This window comes from Vigna unguiculata, chromosome 7, assembly GCF_004118075.2.
Source record: "Vigna unguiculata cultivar IT97K-499-35 chromosome 7, ASM411807v1, whole genome shotgun sequence".
Taxonomy (NCBI): Eukaryota; Viridiplantae; Streptophyta; class Magnoliopsida; order Fabales; family Fabaceae; genus Vigna; species Vigna unguiculata.
The window spans coordinates 23,855,080-23,869,391 of NC_040285.1; the positions used below are offsets into that span (position 1 = coordinate 23,855,080).

The window sequence follows — 14,312 nt, forward strand, 5'->3', positions numbered from 1 at the left end:
TGTAAATTTGTAAATATAGTTAGTTAGTTTTCTGATGAAATCTTGATATGTTTAATAAGTTTTAATTAATTTACATTCTGTTTAAAAGAAATTTCTCATAACTATTTATACTAGAGAAAACAGCTTGCGGAATATTTTTTTTTTCCATTCAACTATGAAAATGATTGAAGAACTTATATATCTCTACATATTGAAAGAGTCTTTACAACCAATGCTTTTTTAAAAAAAAAATATATAGATAAGATAAAAATGATTTTATTAAAAAGTTTTTATTTTACAACGTGATTTTGTGAAAAAGTTGTTCACGATAAAAAAATATATTATTTCCTGTACCATAAAGGGTTATTTTAACTTAATATAAAAGTAACTAATAAATAAATATATTTTGAAATTTTAAAAAAGTTATCCATTTTTTTTTTCTTAATGTAAACTGAAACACGGCGAGGCGAGGACTTGTTCGAACTTTAGTGTACCCCAGCGGTGTTTATGTGCAATGTTTTTAGCTCGCAAGTCAAGTCTGGCCAGCAGGGTCGGTGCAGAACACGTAAAAGGAGAGAAAAAGAGGCTGAATTAGTGGCATTTAAATACTTCATGAATCATTATACTTAGTTGTATTTTAGAGAATATATATAATAAAAACAAATAAACCCTGTATCTAATAATACACTTGTAACTCTGTAACACGACGCAACCACCATAATTCCAATTCAAAGAGAGTCAAGAACTTCTTCCACTCTTTTATCCTACGCACTCCTCCCTGCTTATCCTGCGCCTCTATTGGGCCGCTTTTGGAACCGAGATCCTTCCCTTGTGTCGTCGCTCTCCGCGCCTCTACACTCTCAATTCCGCTATCTTGTCATCTCATTTCTTTTCAGGTACTGTTCGATCTATCACAATTTTCAATGTCACTTCGCTGAGATGATTTCTCCGTGCTATTTTCAGTTTTCCGATTGGTTCTTCTTTTGTGGATGAACGTTATTTTTAATATTTCTGCAAACGTTGATTTCGGCCGTTATAACTTGTTCTCGGTTTCACTGATCTGTGACTGATGGCATGGACTTTAGTTGCACTTTACTCTGATTGGCGGAAACTGTTTCGATCCCTTTCCGTTTAGCTTCTGTATCGATTGAGACTTTGCTAACCAAAACGCTGAGTTTATCAAATTGGATTGGACGCAAACGCTGATTTCACGTCTTTGAAGCTTTTACACATCATTTGTTGTTGAAGGATGGTGAAATTGTGCAAATAATTTAGAATATAATAATCTCGGTTTTCTATTTGATGGTATTTGTAAGAGTTTGACAATGTTATATTGCGTGTTTTAATTGATATGAATGAAATGAGTGAAAGCATTGCGTGTATTCAAATTTCCATATCATGCAAATGAAATGAAGCTACGCTGAAATACTTGAAAGTACCAATCATTGTAAATGGACAGAAACCAGACCAAATAGCGCTACCTCCTTCCTTCTTTTCTTTTGAATTGATGAAAACTGCAATTGTCGCCGGGGTGTGTGTTATTTTGTAGGAATGAACTTCTTCATCGATGCCTTTTTTTTTTTAATGCAATATTAAAATTAAAAGTTAACTGTTATCTAGTGTGATTTAATGGGCTAATAAATATTTCAGTGAGAAAGAATCATGAGTTGTTTCGGCTGTTGCGAGGAGGATGAACTCCAGAAGTCTGCTGAAAGTGGAGGACCCTATGTAGTAAAAAATCCAGCAGGTAATTTGGTTCATACAATGCTAGAGCAATGCATCAGGGATGATGTGTGTATGGTTTGCTACTCTAAGCATTCTTGCATCTTCGAGTGATAATTCCATGTCAATTGGATTGATTGTGTAATATGTGATTGAAAAGCTTCATTATGAATACTTCATTGTTTTAATTTTTCTTGATGTTATTCTACATGAAAATTGAATTTGACAAAGTTATTGTGATAAACTCAATTATGCAGGGAATGATGGAAATTATCATGCTTCTGAAACTGCAAAACAGGGCACTCAGCCGGTTAAAGCTCGGCCCATTGAAGTTCCTAATATACCAGCAGATGAACTGAAAGAAGTTACAGATAACTTTGGTCAAGATGCTCTGATTGGAGAGGGATCCTATGGCAGAGTATACTATGGTGTTCTTAAAAGTGGGCAGGCAGCTGCAATCAAGAACTTGGATGCCAGTAAGCAGCCTGATGATGAATTTTTAGCCCAGGTATGTATATGACGATCTTGGTTTAATACTTTTTTGTCTTGTCATCAAGTTGTTCAATTCCCATAAACTCTCTTATTTTTTAAACTCTTAGGTTTCAATGGTATCAAGGCTGAAGCATGACAATTTTGTTCAATTGCTTGGATATTGCATTGATGGAAGCTCCCGTATTCTTGCTTATGAGTTTGCATCTAATGGATCTCTACATGATATTTTGCATGGTAAATAATTTTCTTTGGTCAAATTTTTAAACTATTGACATCTATAGACGGCTAATTGAATATTTTTCTCTTTATTAGAAGAACTGAGGAGATTATGGCTTTTGACATTGTTTTCTTTTCGTTTTGTTGCCTTCACTTGCAATGTCAGCACTTGAGAGATATATTAATCAAGTCCGTATCTTTTTATACATAAATGTTCTCACAATTGTCATTGTACATGCAGGCAGAAAAGGTGTTAAAGGAGCACAGCCTGGTCCAGTTTTGTCATGGGCACAAAGAGTAAAGATTGCTGTGGGGGCTGCAAGAGGACTTGAATACTTGCACGAGAAGGCTGATCCCCACATTATCCACCGGGACATCAAGTCAAGCAATGTGCTAATCTTTGATGATGATGTTGCTAAAATTGCAGATTTTGATTTATCAAATCAAGCTCCGGACATGGCTGCACGTCTTCATTCTACTCGTGTCCTTGGAACCTTTGGTTATCATGCTCCAGAGTAAGACATGATTACAAACTCATCAATTTCCCTTCTGTAGCAGTTGACTAAATTCACTAAACAGCATTACCAATTCCAATAAATTGTCTCTCTATCATAGTATCAATTTGGAGAAACAAGCTTTTTATTATATCTGGCACCCTGGCTTCAGACAGAATGCTGAATTACTCTGTCTAATCTTGTGGATGCAGATATGCAATGACTGGACAATTGAATGCTAAGAGTGATGTATACAGTTTTGGGGTCGTCCTTCTGGAACTTCTGACTGGAAGGAAACCTGTAGATCATACACTACCACGTGGACAGCAGAGTCTGGTTACTTGGGTACTAATTGAACCTATATCTTATCCTTACCCCTCCTCAAACACACTCCAATCAAAAGAAGGGGAAATTAAACCTTTTTATTACTGTCTATTGTTGACTCCAAAATTCTAGCTTATGATACTGACAACAGCAATGGATATATGTTGTTTCAGGCTACACCAAAACTCAGTGAGGATAAAGTCAGGCAGTGTGTTGATACAAGACTAGGTGGAGAATACCCACCCAAAGCTGTTGCTAAGGTGCTTACTGTCATTCATTTCGTATACCATTCTTCCCAATTTAGTTTATTTTTCCATTTTCTTGCAAACGTTGTATTGAATGTACTTGAAAATATTCTATTGCTTATATATTATTTGAAATTGTATGCATATGAACCGGAAAACTCTGCAAAGCAGCTCACTAGAGGTAGCATTAGAATTCTATATTTGTTTAGGTAGTAAATACTAAATGTGCAGAAGACCAAACTTTGAATCTAAAATGTTGTATCTTTCCCCTTCAGGTGGAAATTTGTTGGATGTATTAATTAGTTGAGTAATTGGAAGACAGTATTTTTATGTTGTTTATGATCTCAATTTCAGTACGAATTTAAGGTATTAATTATACCAGAGGAAAATATACAAATTTTTCACGTAGGAACCATACTCATTTTTTTCCCCTTAGAATCTTAATAGGAACTACAAATACCCAGGATAACTGTCCTTAGCGATAAAAGATCAATTTAAGAACAATGTTCACGGATAACATGATACTTGGTTAATTGCAGATGGCTGCTGTTGCTGCACTTTGTGTGCAATATGAAGCTGATTTCAGGCCAAACATGAGCATTGTAGTCAAAGCTCTTCAACCTTTGCTGGCTACTCGACCTGGACCCGCCGGTGAAACACCAAATTAATTCTCTGTTTCTCTTTGTCTCTATTTGTGAGTATGTGCACAAGTTTGCATGCCAAATATATAAGAGTGCTTCAGAAGATGGTGGCAAATTGCTCCAGCATGACTTTATATCCAATTGTTTACACTACATTCATTTTGTTCATAATCCATGAGGTTCTTTGCTATTCATTTGAATGTATTTGTTTTAAGTTAAAAAAAAATGTATTTGTTCTCTATTTTTTTTCCCTTTCCATCCTTTACTTCTGGACGATTGCCATCTTTGCGATAAAGAGATGGGAAAACTACAAAACTAAATTTGGTATACTCAAAGCTAAGAGCAAGTCAGTGGACTGCTGGAAACAGATATTCATAAAAGAGCCCTTCTTATTTGATTGATTGTTTTAATCTTTTATTAAGATATTTGTTAAATTGAGAGCTGTATAAATTATTCGTAATTCCAATTTCAGAACTTTAGGAGAAAAAGGGAAAATATTGTTTAACGACTCCATGTTGTGGCTGTTGTTTCATTTGTGATTTAGTTTTTAATCACGTATATCGTTTTCTTCTACTTTCTAATTTCTTCTGGTGATCAGAGGATGAGGAATTCTGCCCTAATGATGGTGTTAAAAAAAGATTTGCAATGCAAAGTATTTTAGGATCATATAAGTCTTCTTCTCTATAGTGGATATGTCTTTAAATTGAGGTGTGATTTAATATATATGAAGTGCATGGTTATGTTAACATAGTTTGCGATGTAATCTGCACCGATCTTTACTTTTCATGTACATATTGCACCGATCTTTATCCAAGTTTTTCATTAGAAAAGTAATTTACGGTCATCTCCTTTTCATACATAAAATAAAAATATAACAAAAATGGTATATCCGGCCCAATTATTGGGATCCAAAAGGACTTAGTGTGTTGTTTCCTACACCACATCACATTTCTTCGTCCAACTAGAGATGACAAATAAACCCGTGTCCGTGGGTATCACCCGAACCCGTCCCCGTTTTGACGGGGAATCCCCGCTTTGACTGGGTATGGGTATGGGTATGGATAATACCCGAAATTTTCAACTGGGGATGAGGATGGGGATATATATATACCCGCCCAAATATCCGTCCCCGCTTAAATTACTAAACTATTTATAATTTATTAAATAATCTAAAAAATATATATAAATAAATAATATATTTACACATAAAATATAATATAATATAATATAATATAATATAATATAATATAGTATATATACATATAAATAAAATATACTTTTATATATATATATATATATATATATATTTACACATATACATGTAATATAATATAATATAATATAATATAATATACATATAATATATATACATAATAATATAATATAATATATATAATATATACGTATAAAACAAATTAATCATTTAACTAGTGAGATCTTTTATAAACAAATTTATAACATGACAAATTTATAAAAATTTAAAAGAAATATATATATATATATATAAACATAAAATATCTACGCATATACATATAATATATATACATAATAATATAATATATATTATTATATTTATATTATTATATAATATAATATAATATATACTTAAAATAAATATATATCTATAAATATATATATATATATATATATATATATATATATATATATATATATAAACATAAAATATTCACACATATAATATATATACATAGTAATAATAATATAATATATAATATAATATAATATATATAAATAATTATATATATATATATATATATATAAACATAAGATATCCACACATATAATATATATATACATAGTAATATAATATATAATATAATATAATATAATATAATATATATATATATATATATATATATATATATATATATATATATATATATAACATATTTCTCATTCTCTTTGTTTTTTGTTATACACTTTGTTTACTCTCTCAATTGTCTGGTTTGTTTTTCAAGATTTAATTTTGAAGGTAATTTTTCTTCTTCTTATTACATAATTTTTACTCTCTGTACATGGTTATGTTCAAATAGGTGTTCCTCAATTTCATTCTATGAAATAATTTTTAGGTTACACATTTGATTATCTTTATTTATTTTCATGAAAATGTTTGACTCTTATTTTGTAGCTCTTCTTTTTGTTACTTTGGTTATACACTTTTTTACTCTCTTTTAATTGTTTGGCTTGTTCTTTAAGGTTTAAGCAGATCTTCAAGGTACTTTTCCTTTTATCATAATCTTAATTATACATTTTTTTTTCGTTATGTTATGTTCAAATGGATATTCTCAAATTTGGGTCACACATTTAATTATCTTTACTCCTTTATGATAATTTTATTTATTATTTATTTTTTGTTTCATGATAATGTTTAATTATTTACTATAGAGGCTTTGATGTGTACAAGAAGTTGGATATGGAACTCAAACCATCTAGGTAAGTTACTCAAATTTATTAATATTTTTTGTTAGTATTTTTTGTGAATTCTCATCTAATATTCTACATTTGGTGTTTGTAGGTGTTAAAAAATTAAAAGGAAAAGATGTTCTCATGAGTGAAAATGAATCTGATGAAGAAGGTACATTATATTCTAGTAATTAAAATTTTCAATTTCAATTATTATATCATATCTAATTTTTCATTTTTTTTCTATGTGTAGGTGGATCGAATGCAAATGAAACCACTGATCATTTGTAAAATTAATAAATATTTTGGTTATTATAAAATTTTAGTAATGTGTAATTTTTTAGCTTTTATATAATTATTTGAATTTTATTTAGTTGTTATTTGATACTTTAATTTGAGATTTATACTATTATAATATTTTTCTTAATATTTGACGAAAATCAAAAAGAGTATGTTATTTTAATATTGAATATTTTGATAGTATCATGATTCCGTTGGTGTGATTTTTAAATTTTTTTTATAAAAAATATTTAATTGATATATGGAACAATAAAAAATGGGTATGGGTATAAGAAAATACCCGTTACCCGGTGGGGATGGGGATGGGTCAAAAGTTGTATACCCGTTGGGTTTGGGGATGGAGATGGAGATGAATTTTTATTATGGGAATGAGGATGGGATCATGATACCCGTACCCACCCCGCCCCGTTGCCATCCCTACGTCCAACCCCATCGAAACTCTTTCCTGGAAAATGCTTTCCCTGATAAAAGAGGCTCCGGAAAAAATTTCCGGAATTATTTATTGTGAATAATAGGATTCAGGAAGAATTTTGTTAGGGTCCAGGAAGCGATTCCCAAAGAAATATGGGATATCCAACTTTGAAAAAATGGATCTTGAGCAGACCCAGAATCTCTAAGTCAATATATATATATATATTGATTGCTTATTGCGCTCCATAAATTTCTTCTCCCACCTCATCAGTAATATTTGGGTATTCCGGAAGATAAATTCAGGAATTGAAGGGGTGCAAGAAGAAAATGATGGGACGCAATAAGTTTATGTTCAAGAGCTTAATAATCCTATATATTACATTGTATTCAGAAAATACTGAATTCAAATCTTTACTCACATATCTCATTTATTGTTATTTTAATAGGTATCTTTAATCTTTTACTGATTTCAGCTTCAGAAAATTTCTTAAAAGTAAATATTTCATCTAATTACACTCAAAGCTCGACTCAAGTTACTTGGAAGTAATAATAGCCCAACCAGCGTTCAAAAACAACAAATTCACCTCCAAGATTCTTCGGCGAATAAGCACTTATCGTTCTATATGACAGCTGCACACATATGGAACCTGTGCAACCTTTGGATAGGGTTACTTCATCATAACAATGCACTGATCCACTTTCATCAGTTTAAATATCCACAGAGTATACATAATAAAATTTAGAAATGTAGCTGGGTAACGATAATTTGGAAAGTCGAATTCGGAAATTCAAAATTAGACGTAGGATAAGTGTCCAATCTAACAAATTAAAGTTTGGATCTATGTAAATCAATATGATTATATTAGATTAAATTTTTATGTAATCTCTTAAATTTTTCACGTGATATTTAATCTAAAAATGTATGTGATTTAACCCTAAATTTTAATTAAATATTTTTATATATCAAAAGATATTTGATATATAAGTATAAGTATGTCCATACACATTCTGTATGATTAAGACTCTCATAATGCATAAAAGCCTTATAATCTCTATTAATGATAACAAGTCCTTCAAATCCATCACCAAAATCCTGCGGTTCCGCAAAAACAAAGGATTGCTTCAAAGTATGTAAGGACAAAAAGATCCAGACCCATGCAAACATTATCTACCATCAATTCAACGCAGAATCTTACTCAGAAAATAACATCCTCACGTATTTTAGTATGATTATTTTCGCCATAGCAATAAACCGTTGTGGAAGAAATAAGTGCCACGATTATCCCTCCGAAAATTCTGAAAGGCAACGTCAATTCTGAACACTCGTTCATGCCAATGCTCCGCTTCTCATCTATTCCAAGATAGAAACTACGAAGTGTATATAAAGCCCTTGAATCAATATTATGGTGATTCATGAAGCAAATAACACTAACCAATAAATTATATCCTCCCAGAAGAAGAAACCAAATAAGGGGAGGAGCATCTTGCCAACGTTTCTTAGGCGTCATTAATTGGTAGCAGAAAAAAAAAATCTCATCAAGAAAAAACAAAAAAAAAAAATGGCGAATGGAAAAGTGCTCGTGTCTGGTGTTTCCTTGATTCTGGTGGTGGGTGTTGCCATCGGTGTTGTGGTGGTGGTTAACAAAAGTGACTCATCAGATCCTAAAATAGCTGCTCAACAAAAGAATGTGAAGGCAATGTGCGAAGGCACCGAAGAGACTAAGCTGTGTCACGAAACTCTGAGCTCTGTGGACGGTAACACCTCAGACCCAAAGGTTTACATAGCAGCAGGAGTGGAAGCAACGATGAAAAGAGTGATCAAAGCTTTGAACATGAGTGATAGGTTGAAAGTGGAGCATGGCGACAAGGATCCCGGCATAAAAATGGCCCTGGATGATTGCAAAGACCTGATCGAATTCGCGTTGGATTCAATCGAGTCGTCGGTTAACCTGGTTCGCGACCAGAACATTCAAGCCATGTACGACCAAACCCCAGACTTCAGGAACTGGTTGAGTGCTATAATCTCGTACCAGGAGACATGCATGGACGGGTTGAACAACGGCACAAACGGTGAGAAAGAAATTAAAGAAAAATTGAACACAGATAGTTTGGACGAAATGGGGAAGCTGACGGGCATAGTCCTTGACATTGTGACAAACTTGTCGAATATTCTTGAGAGGTTCGACTTGAAGTTGAATTTGAGCCCTGCTTCTCGGCGTCTTCTACAGGTGGACCATGAAGGGTTACCTACGTGGTTCTCTGGTGCAGATCGGAAGCTCCTTGCTGCCTTGGATAAAGGGCAAGCAGGGGCACCAAACGCAGTGGTTGCCAAGGATGGCAGTGGTAAATTCAAAACCGTTAAGGAAGCCATTGATTCCTACCCTAAAGGCCACCAAGGTAGATTTGTTATTTACGTTAAGGCTGGCATCTACGACGAGTACATCCTCATTCCTAAGAAGTCAACCAATATCCTCATTTATGGTGATGGCCCTGCAAAGACCATCATCACTGGTCACAAGAACTTTGTAGATGGCGTAAAGACAATGCAAACTGCTACCTTCGGTATCTACCCTCTCTCAATTTTATTGATTTGAGTTAGGTTTAATACGGTATCAGGGTTAATTTGTTGTTGTTGGTATCACTAACTCTTACATGAATGCATATACACAGCCAACACTGCACCAGGATTCATCGCGAAGTCAATGACATTCGAGAATACCGCGGGAGCCGCGAAGCACCAGGCGGTGGCATTCAGAAACCAGGGAGACATGTCAGCAATGTTCGACTGCTCATTTCACGGTTACCAAGACACACTGTATGTTCACGCGAACCGTCAATTCTACCGGAACTGCGAAATCTCTGGAACAATCGACTTCATCTTTGGAGCATCTGCCACTGTGATCCAGAACTCGAGAATCGTCGCGAGGTTGCCACTATCTAACCAGTTCAACACAGTGACCGCGGACGGAACGAAGCTGAAGAACATGGCGACAGGGATCGTGATCCAGAACTGCGAGATAGTGCCGGAGAAGGCTCTGTACCCTTCGAGGTTGACCGTTAAATCGTACCTGGGGAGGCCGTGGAAGCAATTTGCAAGAACTATTGTGATGGAATCCAACATAGGTGACGTCATTCATCCCGACGGGTGGACCCCTTGGGATGGGAACCTGTTTCTGGATACCTTGTACTATGCTGAGTATGCTAACAGCGGACCTGGTTCCAACCTTCAAGGAAGGATAAAGTGGAAGGGTTACCAAGGAGGTATTAATAAGAACGTAGCCCAACAATTCACTGTTGCCCAATTCCTTAGAGGTGGAACTACGGGTGCTGATGATTGGTTGAAGGCTACTGGTGTTCCTTACGCCGCTGGATTCCTCAAATCTTGAATTCGGTGGTGTTAGTTGTTCTGAATGCTAGGGTTATACTGCAGCCTAATCTTGGGAAGAAGTTTTTTTTGTGTAATTTTTTGTGCAGGTTAATCCCTCTAGTTATATAGAAATAATTAGCTTCCTCTTCATCACTGTTGCTGCGCTTCTGCTTCCATGTTTGGCTGGAATAATATCTTGTACACAACACGAGAAAACTGTACAGATAATATTTGAAATTTTTACTTTGTAAAGTCTCTTCATAAGTGTATCACAAGTTAATGATATATGTAACCCATATATTTATTTGTTCTTACTCTTTCTCTTTCTCTTCATTACATTATATGATTTATTAATTTCATAGTTACTGAGAGATGTCAAATACCAAAAGCTTTGTCCTGCAACATCATGTGTGGGATCTTTTGTTATGGATTGATAATATCTGTTTTCAAACAAACTAAGTCCTCCTTATAAGCACAATACAGAGCCAAACATGGTTGAATCCAATATTGAATGATTTTTTTCTTAGCAAATTAGGGAATGGGAGAATTTAAGTGTAAAAACTAATATGAAAATGATAAGAAATGTAGACTGAGATTAAAATAGTAGTAATGTGAAATTGAAATGAAATTTTTTGAGAAGCAATTAAAGGTTTGAACTGTAAAATCAGAACCAACTAGAAAATGAAAATGGAATACAATAAAAGTAAATTTACAGGAGACTAATTTAAAACAGTAAAAGAAATTAGAAAAATCATAACTGGATTTGTAAAGCCCATTAAAGGCAAATTGAAACTAGACACTGAGATAATTAGAAAAACAAAAAATGTAATTAACTACCAATTTAGAAAACGATAAAACTAAAAGGTAAAGTGCAATGGAAACTAAACATGCACATAAGAAAGCTAAATACTAAGTATTTGTTGAAACTGAAAATTAAACAAATTGACTAAATTGAAGTGAATCAGTAAAAACAATGAATAGAATTTTTATTTTATCAGTAAGGTGTATGAAACACTGTGATGTCTCAAAACAATAATAGAAATTAAACTCAAGAAGTATGAAAACACCAAGCATAAACTATGGTCAAGTTCTCTTTATTCTTGTACGCAAAGATATCAAATTTAAATTCTTTAATTCATGAAGAAAAATATACATTGTAATTTCAAATAAAAAAACTCTTAATAAAAAATAAAAAATTAAAAGATAATAAAACTAGAAGTAAACTTAGAAACACTCATGGTTGACATTCTTCACTTCTAGAGATTACACGTAAACTCAAATACATTAAAGCAGAAAATCAAAATCAATTGAAAGAATTAACAAATAAAGCCTAAAAACTGTAAAACGTAAATTCTGACTTGCATTGAACTGGAATTGCAAGCACAGATTGTTGTTGACTAATAAATTGTAAATCAGAGATAGAATTGAAATGTAGAAACATCGTTGAATCTAAAATTGGAAAATAGATTGAACAAAAAATAAATCAACGGTAGAATAACAGAAAGTTATAAATGCAACAAAGATTGAAATTGAAAATTTGAATCTTTGTCATCACTCCTATTATCATTGTCACTACTATCGCATTGTCACTGGTTTATTTATGAAAATGGTGTTTGATTTAACATAAATAGGTAAATTCTAAAAGAATTTCAAAACATTTGTGACTTCTTGATTTCTCTTGTCTATAATGAAAATCTTATAAAAACAATTCAAATTGAAGATGTTTCAAACAAATATTTGTGTGAAATCTGATACAATGCTTTAAAATTTTGATAATATATAATCCTTCAATGTGTGTGTGTGTGTGATATGTGGATGAGTAATGTACATCGTAGTCATTAAAATCAATATAAGAATATGATATGGTGGTAAGTGTGGATATAGGTATCACGTGGTGTATACGGAACTAAAGAAGTAATCTTGTGTTTAGGAAAGTGAAGGTTTATGGTGAAGAAGATTTCCCATGAGAATTTGTGCATGGATGAAGTGTGGGAAAAAAAAATTAACTTCTCATACTCTTGAAAGCAATAGTGAGCATGTTGACCAAATTAATTGCAACAAAGGAAACCTAAACGGTACACTCTTGTTGATTTAAACATGATTTGGATTCTGAAAAGTATAGGGTATACAAATTACCTATCAACAATGCGGGGTGATAGCTAACCAAACTTAGACTTTATAGTTCAGAGATTTTAATTTCTTTTTCTTTTTGCAGGTATATATGTGCAGCTGAGAATAATAAAGATCAAATATTGCATGGAAGAAAGAATTCAACATTAGAGTAATATGTCAGTTGTATGACTTGGTGGGGACATCATAACAGACAATGGGGCAATGTAGAAACATTATTATATGTGTCGTCCATAAAGAAACATTGCAGAGTTCTAATTTGTTAGTTGATTGCCAGTAGTTCCACGTCAAATTGGACAAACTAATAACACGGACATCCAATTCTATTTCTATTCTTGCAAAAGGGAACCCGAGGTGCACAATGATCACAACTTGCCTTTCTTGCTAGATGTTTTACAAATGAATACTTTTTATTTGTAATCATGCTTGTTCCCCTTTTTTTCCTCCCCTTGGTGGAGCTGCTGTTTAACTTTATAGAGGTTTCCAACTCATCCTTGTTTGAATCCTCCTAGGATCTGGGAGGTGTGACTGTTTTTCCGTTATCCTGAGGAGAGAGGGGTTGTGGTTTAAGTGAATTGGGTCTTTCAGATAGGTCGGGTCCAAGTCGGATCCAGTGCACCGGAATATGTAGGTCGGCTCTAAGTCGGGCAGAGTATGTCAAATGGTGTTAAGGTCGGTTTCAGTACAAACCCAATACGTCTGCACACCTTGGTCTGCTCTCTGTTCTGAGTCTGACCCAATACGTACATACACATAGGTTGTCTTGAAGTCCACTGTACATACACATAGATCGTCTTGAGTGCATGTATACACATAAATTGGCTAGAGTCTAGTCGTCGAGGTGTATGCTATTTTTAATGCAATCTCAACTATGATGACAAAGATAAATCAAGTGACAGGCTTAATGACCAAACTACTCAAGTTGAATGCATTTGTGAAATTGAAAGAACTGCTAGGAGTTTGCAAGGTTACTAACTTAAATTGATTATAACATAATAATATTTAGGGGGGGATATGTTAGGATAAGAATTGTTTATTTGCTGCTGATATTTATTTAATCAATTTGTTACTGTTAATAAAACCCTTAATATTAGGGACTTAGTTGCAGTTAGTGTCTCCACGTTCTTAGGCTCTTTAAATGTGGATATTTATTTACATTAAGTTACAAAAGGCTTATATATAAGCCCCTCCATATTAATAAAGGAATGTGCATTTCTCTGCAATTGTGTGTAGTAGTTTGTCACCCAAAAGTTTTATCTAGTGATGAATTAACTTGGGGGTTTGACATTTCTTCTCCATTTCTACCGAGCCGGTTGCATCTGCATTTTTTTCAGTGGCCCAATTTTTGAGTTAATCAGTTGTAATTTTGAAATAAAAAGTGGAACGATTTCCCAACGAAAGCTTGCGCGTGCGGGGTAAAGTCAACCTTTAGATGGAAAACACGTGTAGAAGTTAGGTACAAGGTTATGATGAGTTAAACTGACAATGAAGCTTCTAAAAGTCACAGAGAACAAGTATATGGCAATCCTTACATCTCAAGGAGATTGGAGGAAGGAAAAGGTCATTT

At 33.4% G+C, this 14,312-nt stretch overlaps 2 protein-coding genes across 2 annotated transcripts; both read left to right on the plus strand.

The window, feature by feature from the left end:
* Positions 1 to 607: 607 nt before the first annotated feature.
* On the plus strand, positions 608 to 4,523 carry LOC114191932 (pto-interacting protein 1-like). Its single transcript, XM_028081386.1, has 8 exons — positions 608 to 875; positions 1,630 to 1,726; positions 1,959 to 2,209; positions 2,301 to 2,427; positions 2,651 to 2,924; positions 3,116 to 3,248; positions 3,401 to 3,487; positions 4,012 to 4,523. The coding sequence occupies exons 2-8, from the start codon at positions 1,642 to 1,644 to the stop codon at positions 4,138 to 4,140; spliced, it is 1,086 nt and encodes a 361-aa protein (XP_027937187.1). The 5' UTR covers positions 608 to 875; positions 1,630 to 1,641; the 3' UTR covers positions 4,141 to 4,523.
* Positions 4,524 to 8,676: 4,153 nt separating this feature from the next.
* LOC114191931 (pectinesterase-like) lies at positions 8,677 to 10,904 on the plus strand. Its single transcript, XM_028081385.1, has 2 exons — positions 8,677 to 9,810; positions 9,919 to 10,904. The coding sequence occupies exons 1-2, from the start codon at positions 8,808 to 8,810 to the stop codon at positions 10,632 to 10,634; spliced, it is 1,719 nt and encodes a 572-aa protein (XP_027937186.1). The 5' UTR covers positions 8,677 to 8,807; the 3' UTR covers positions 10,635 to 10,904.
* The last annotated feature ends 3,408 nt before the right edge of the window (positions 10,905 to 14,312 follow it).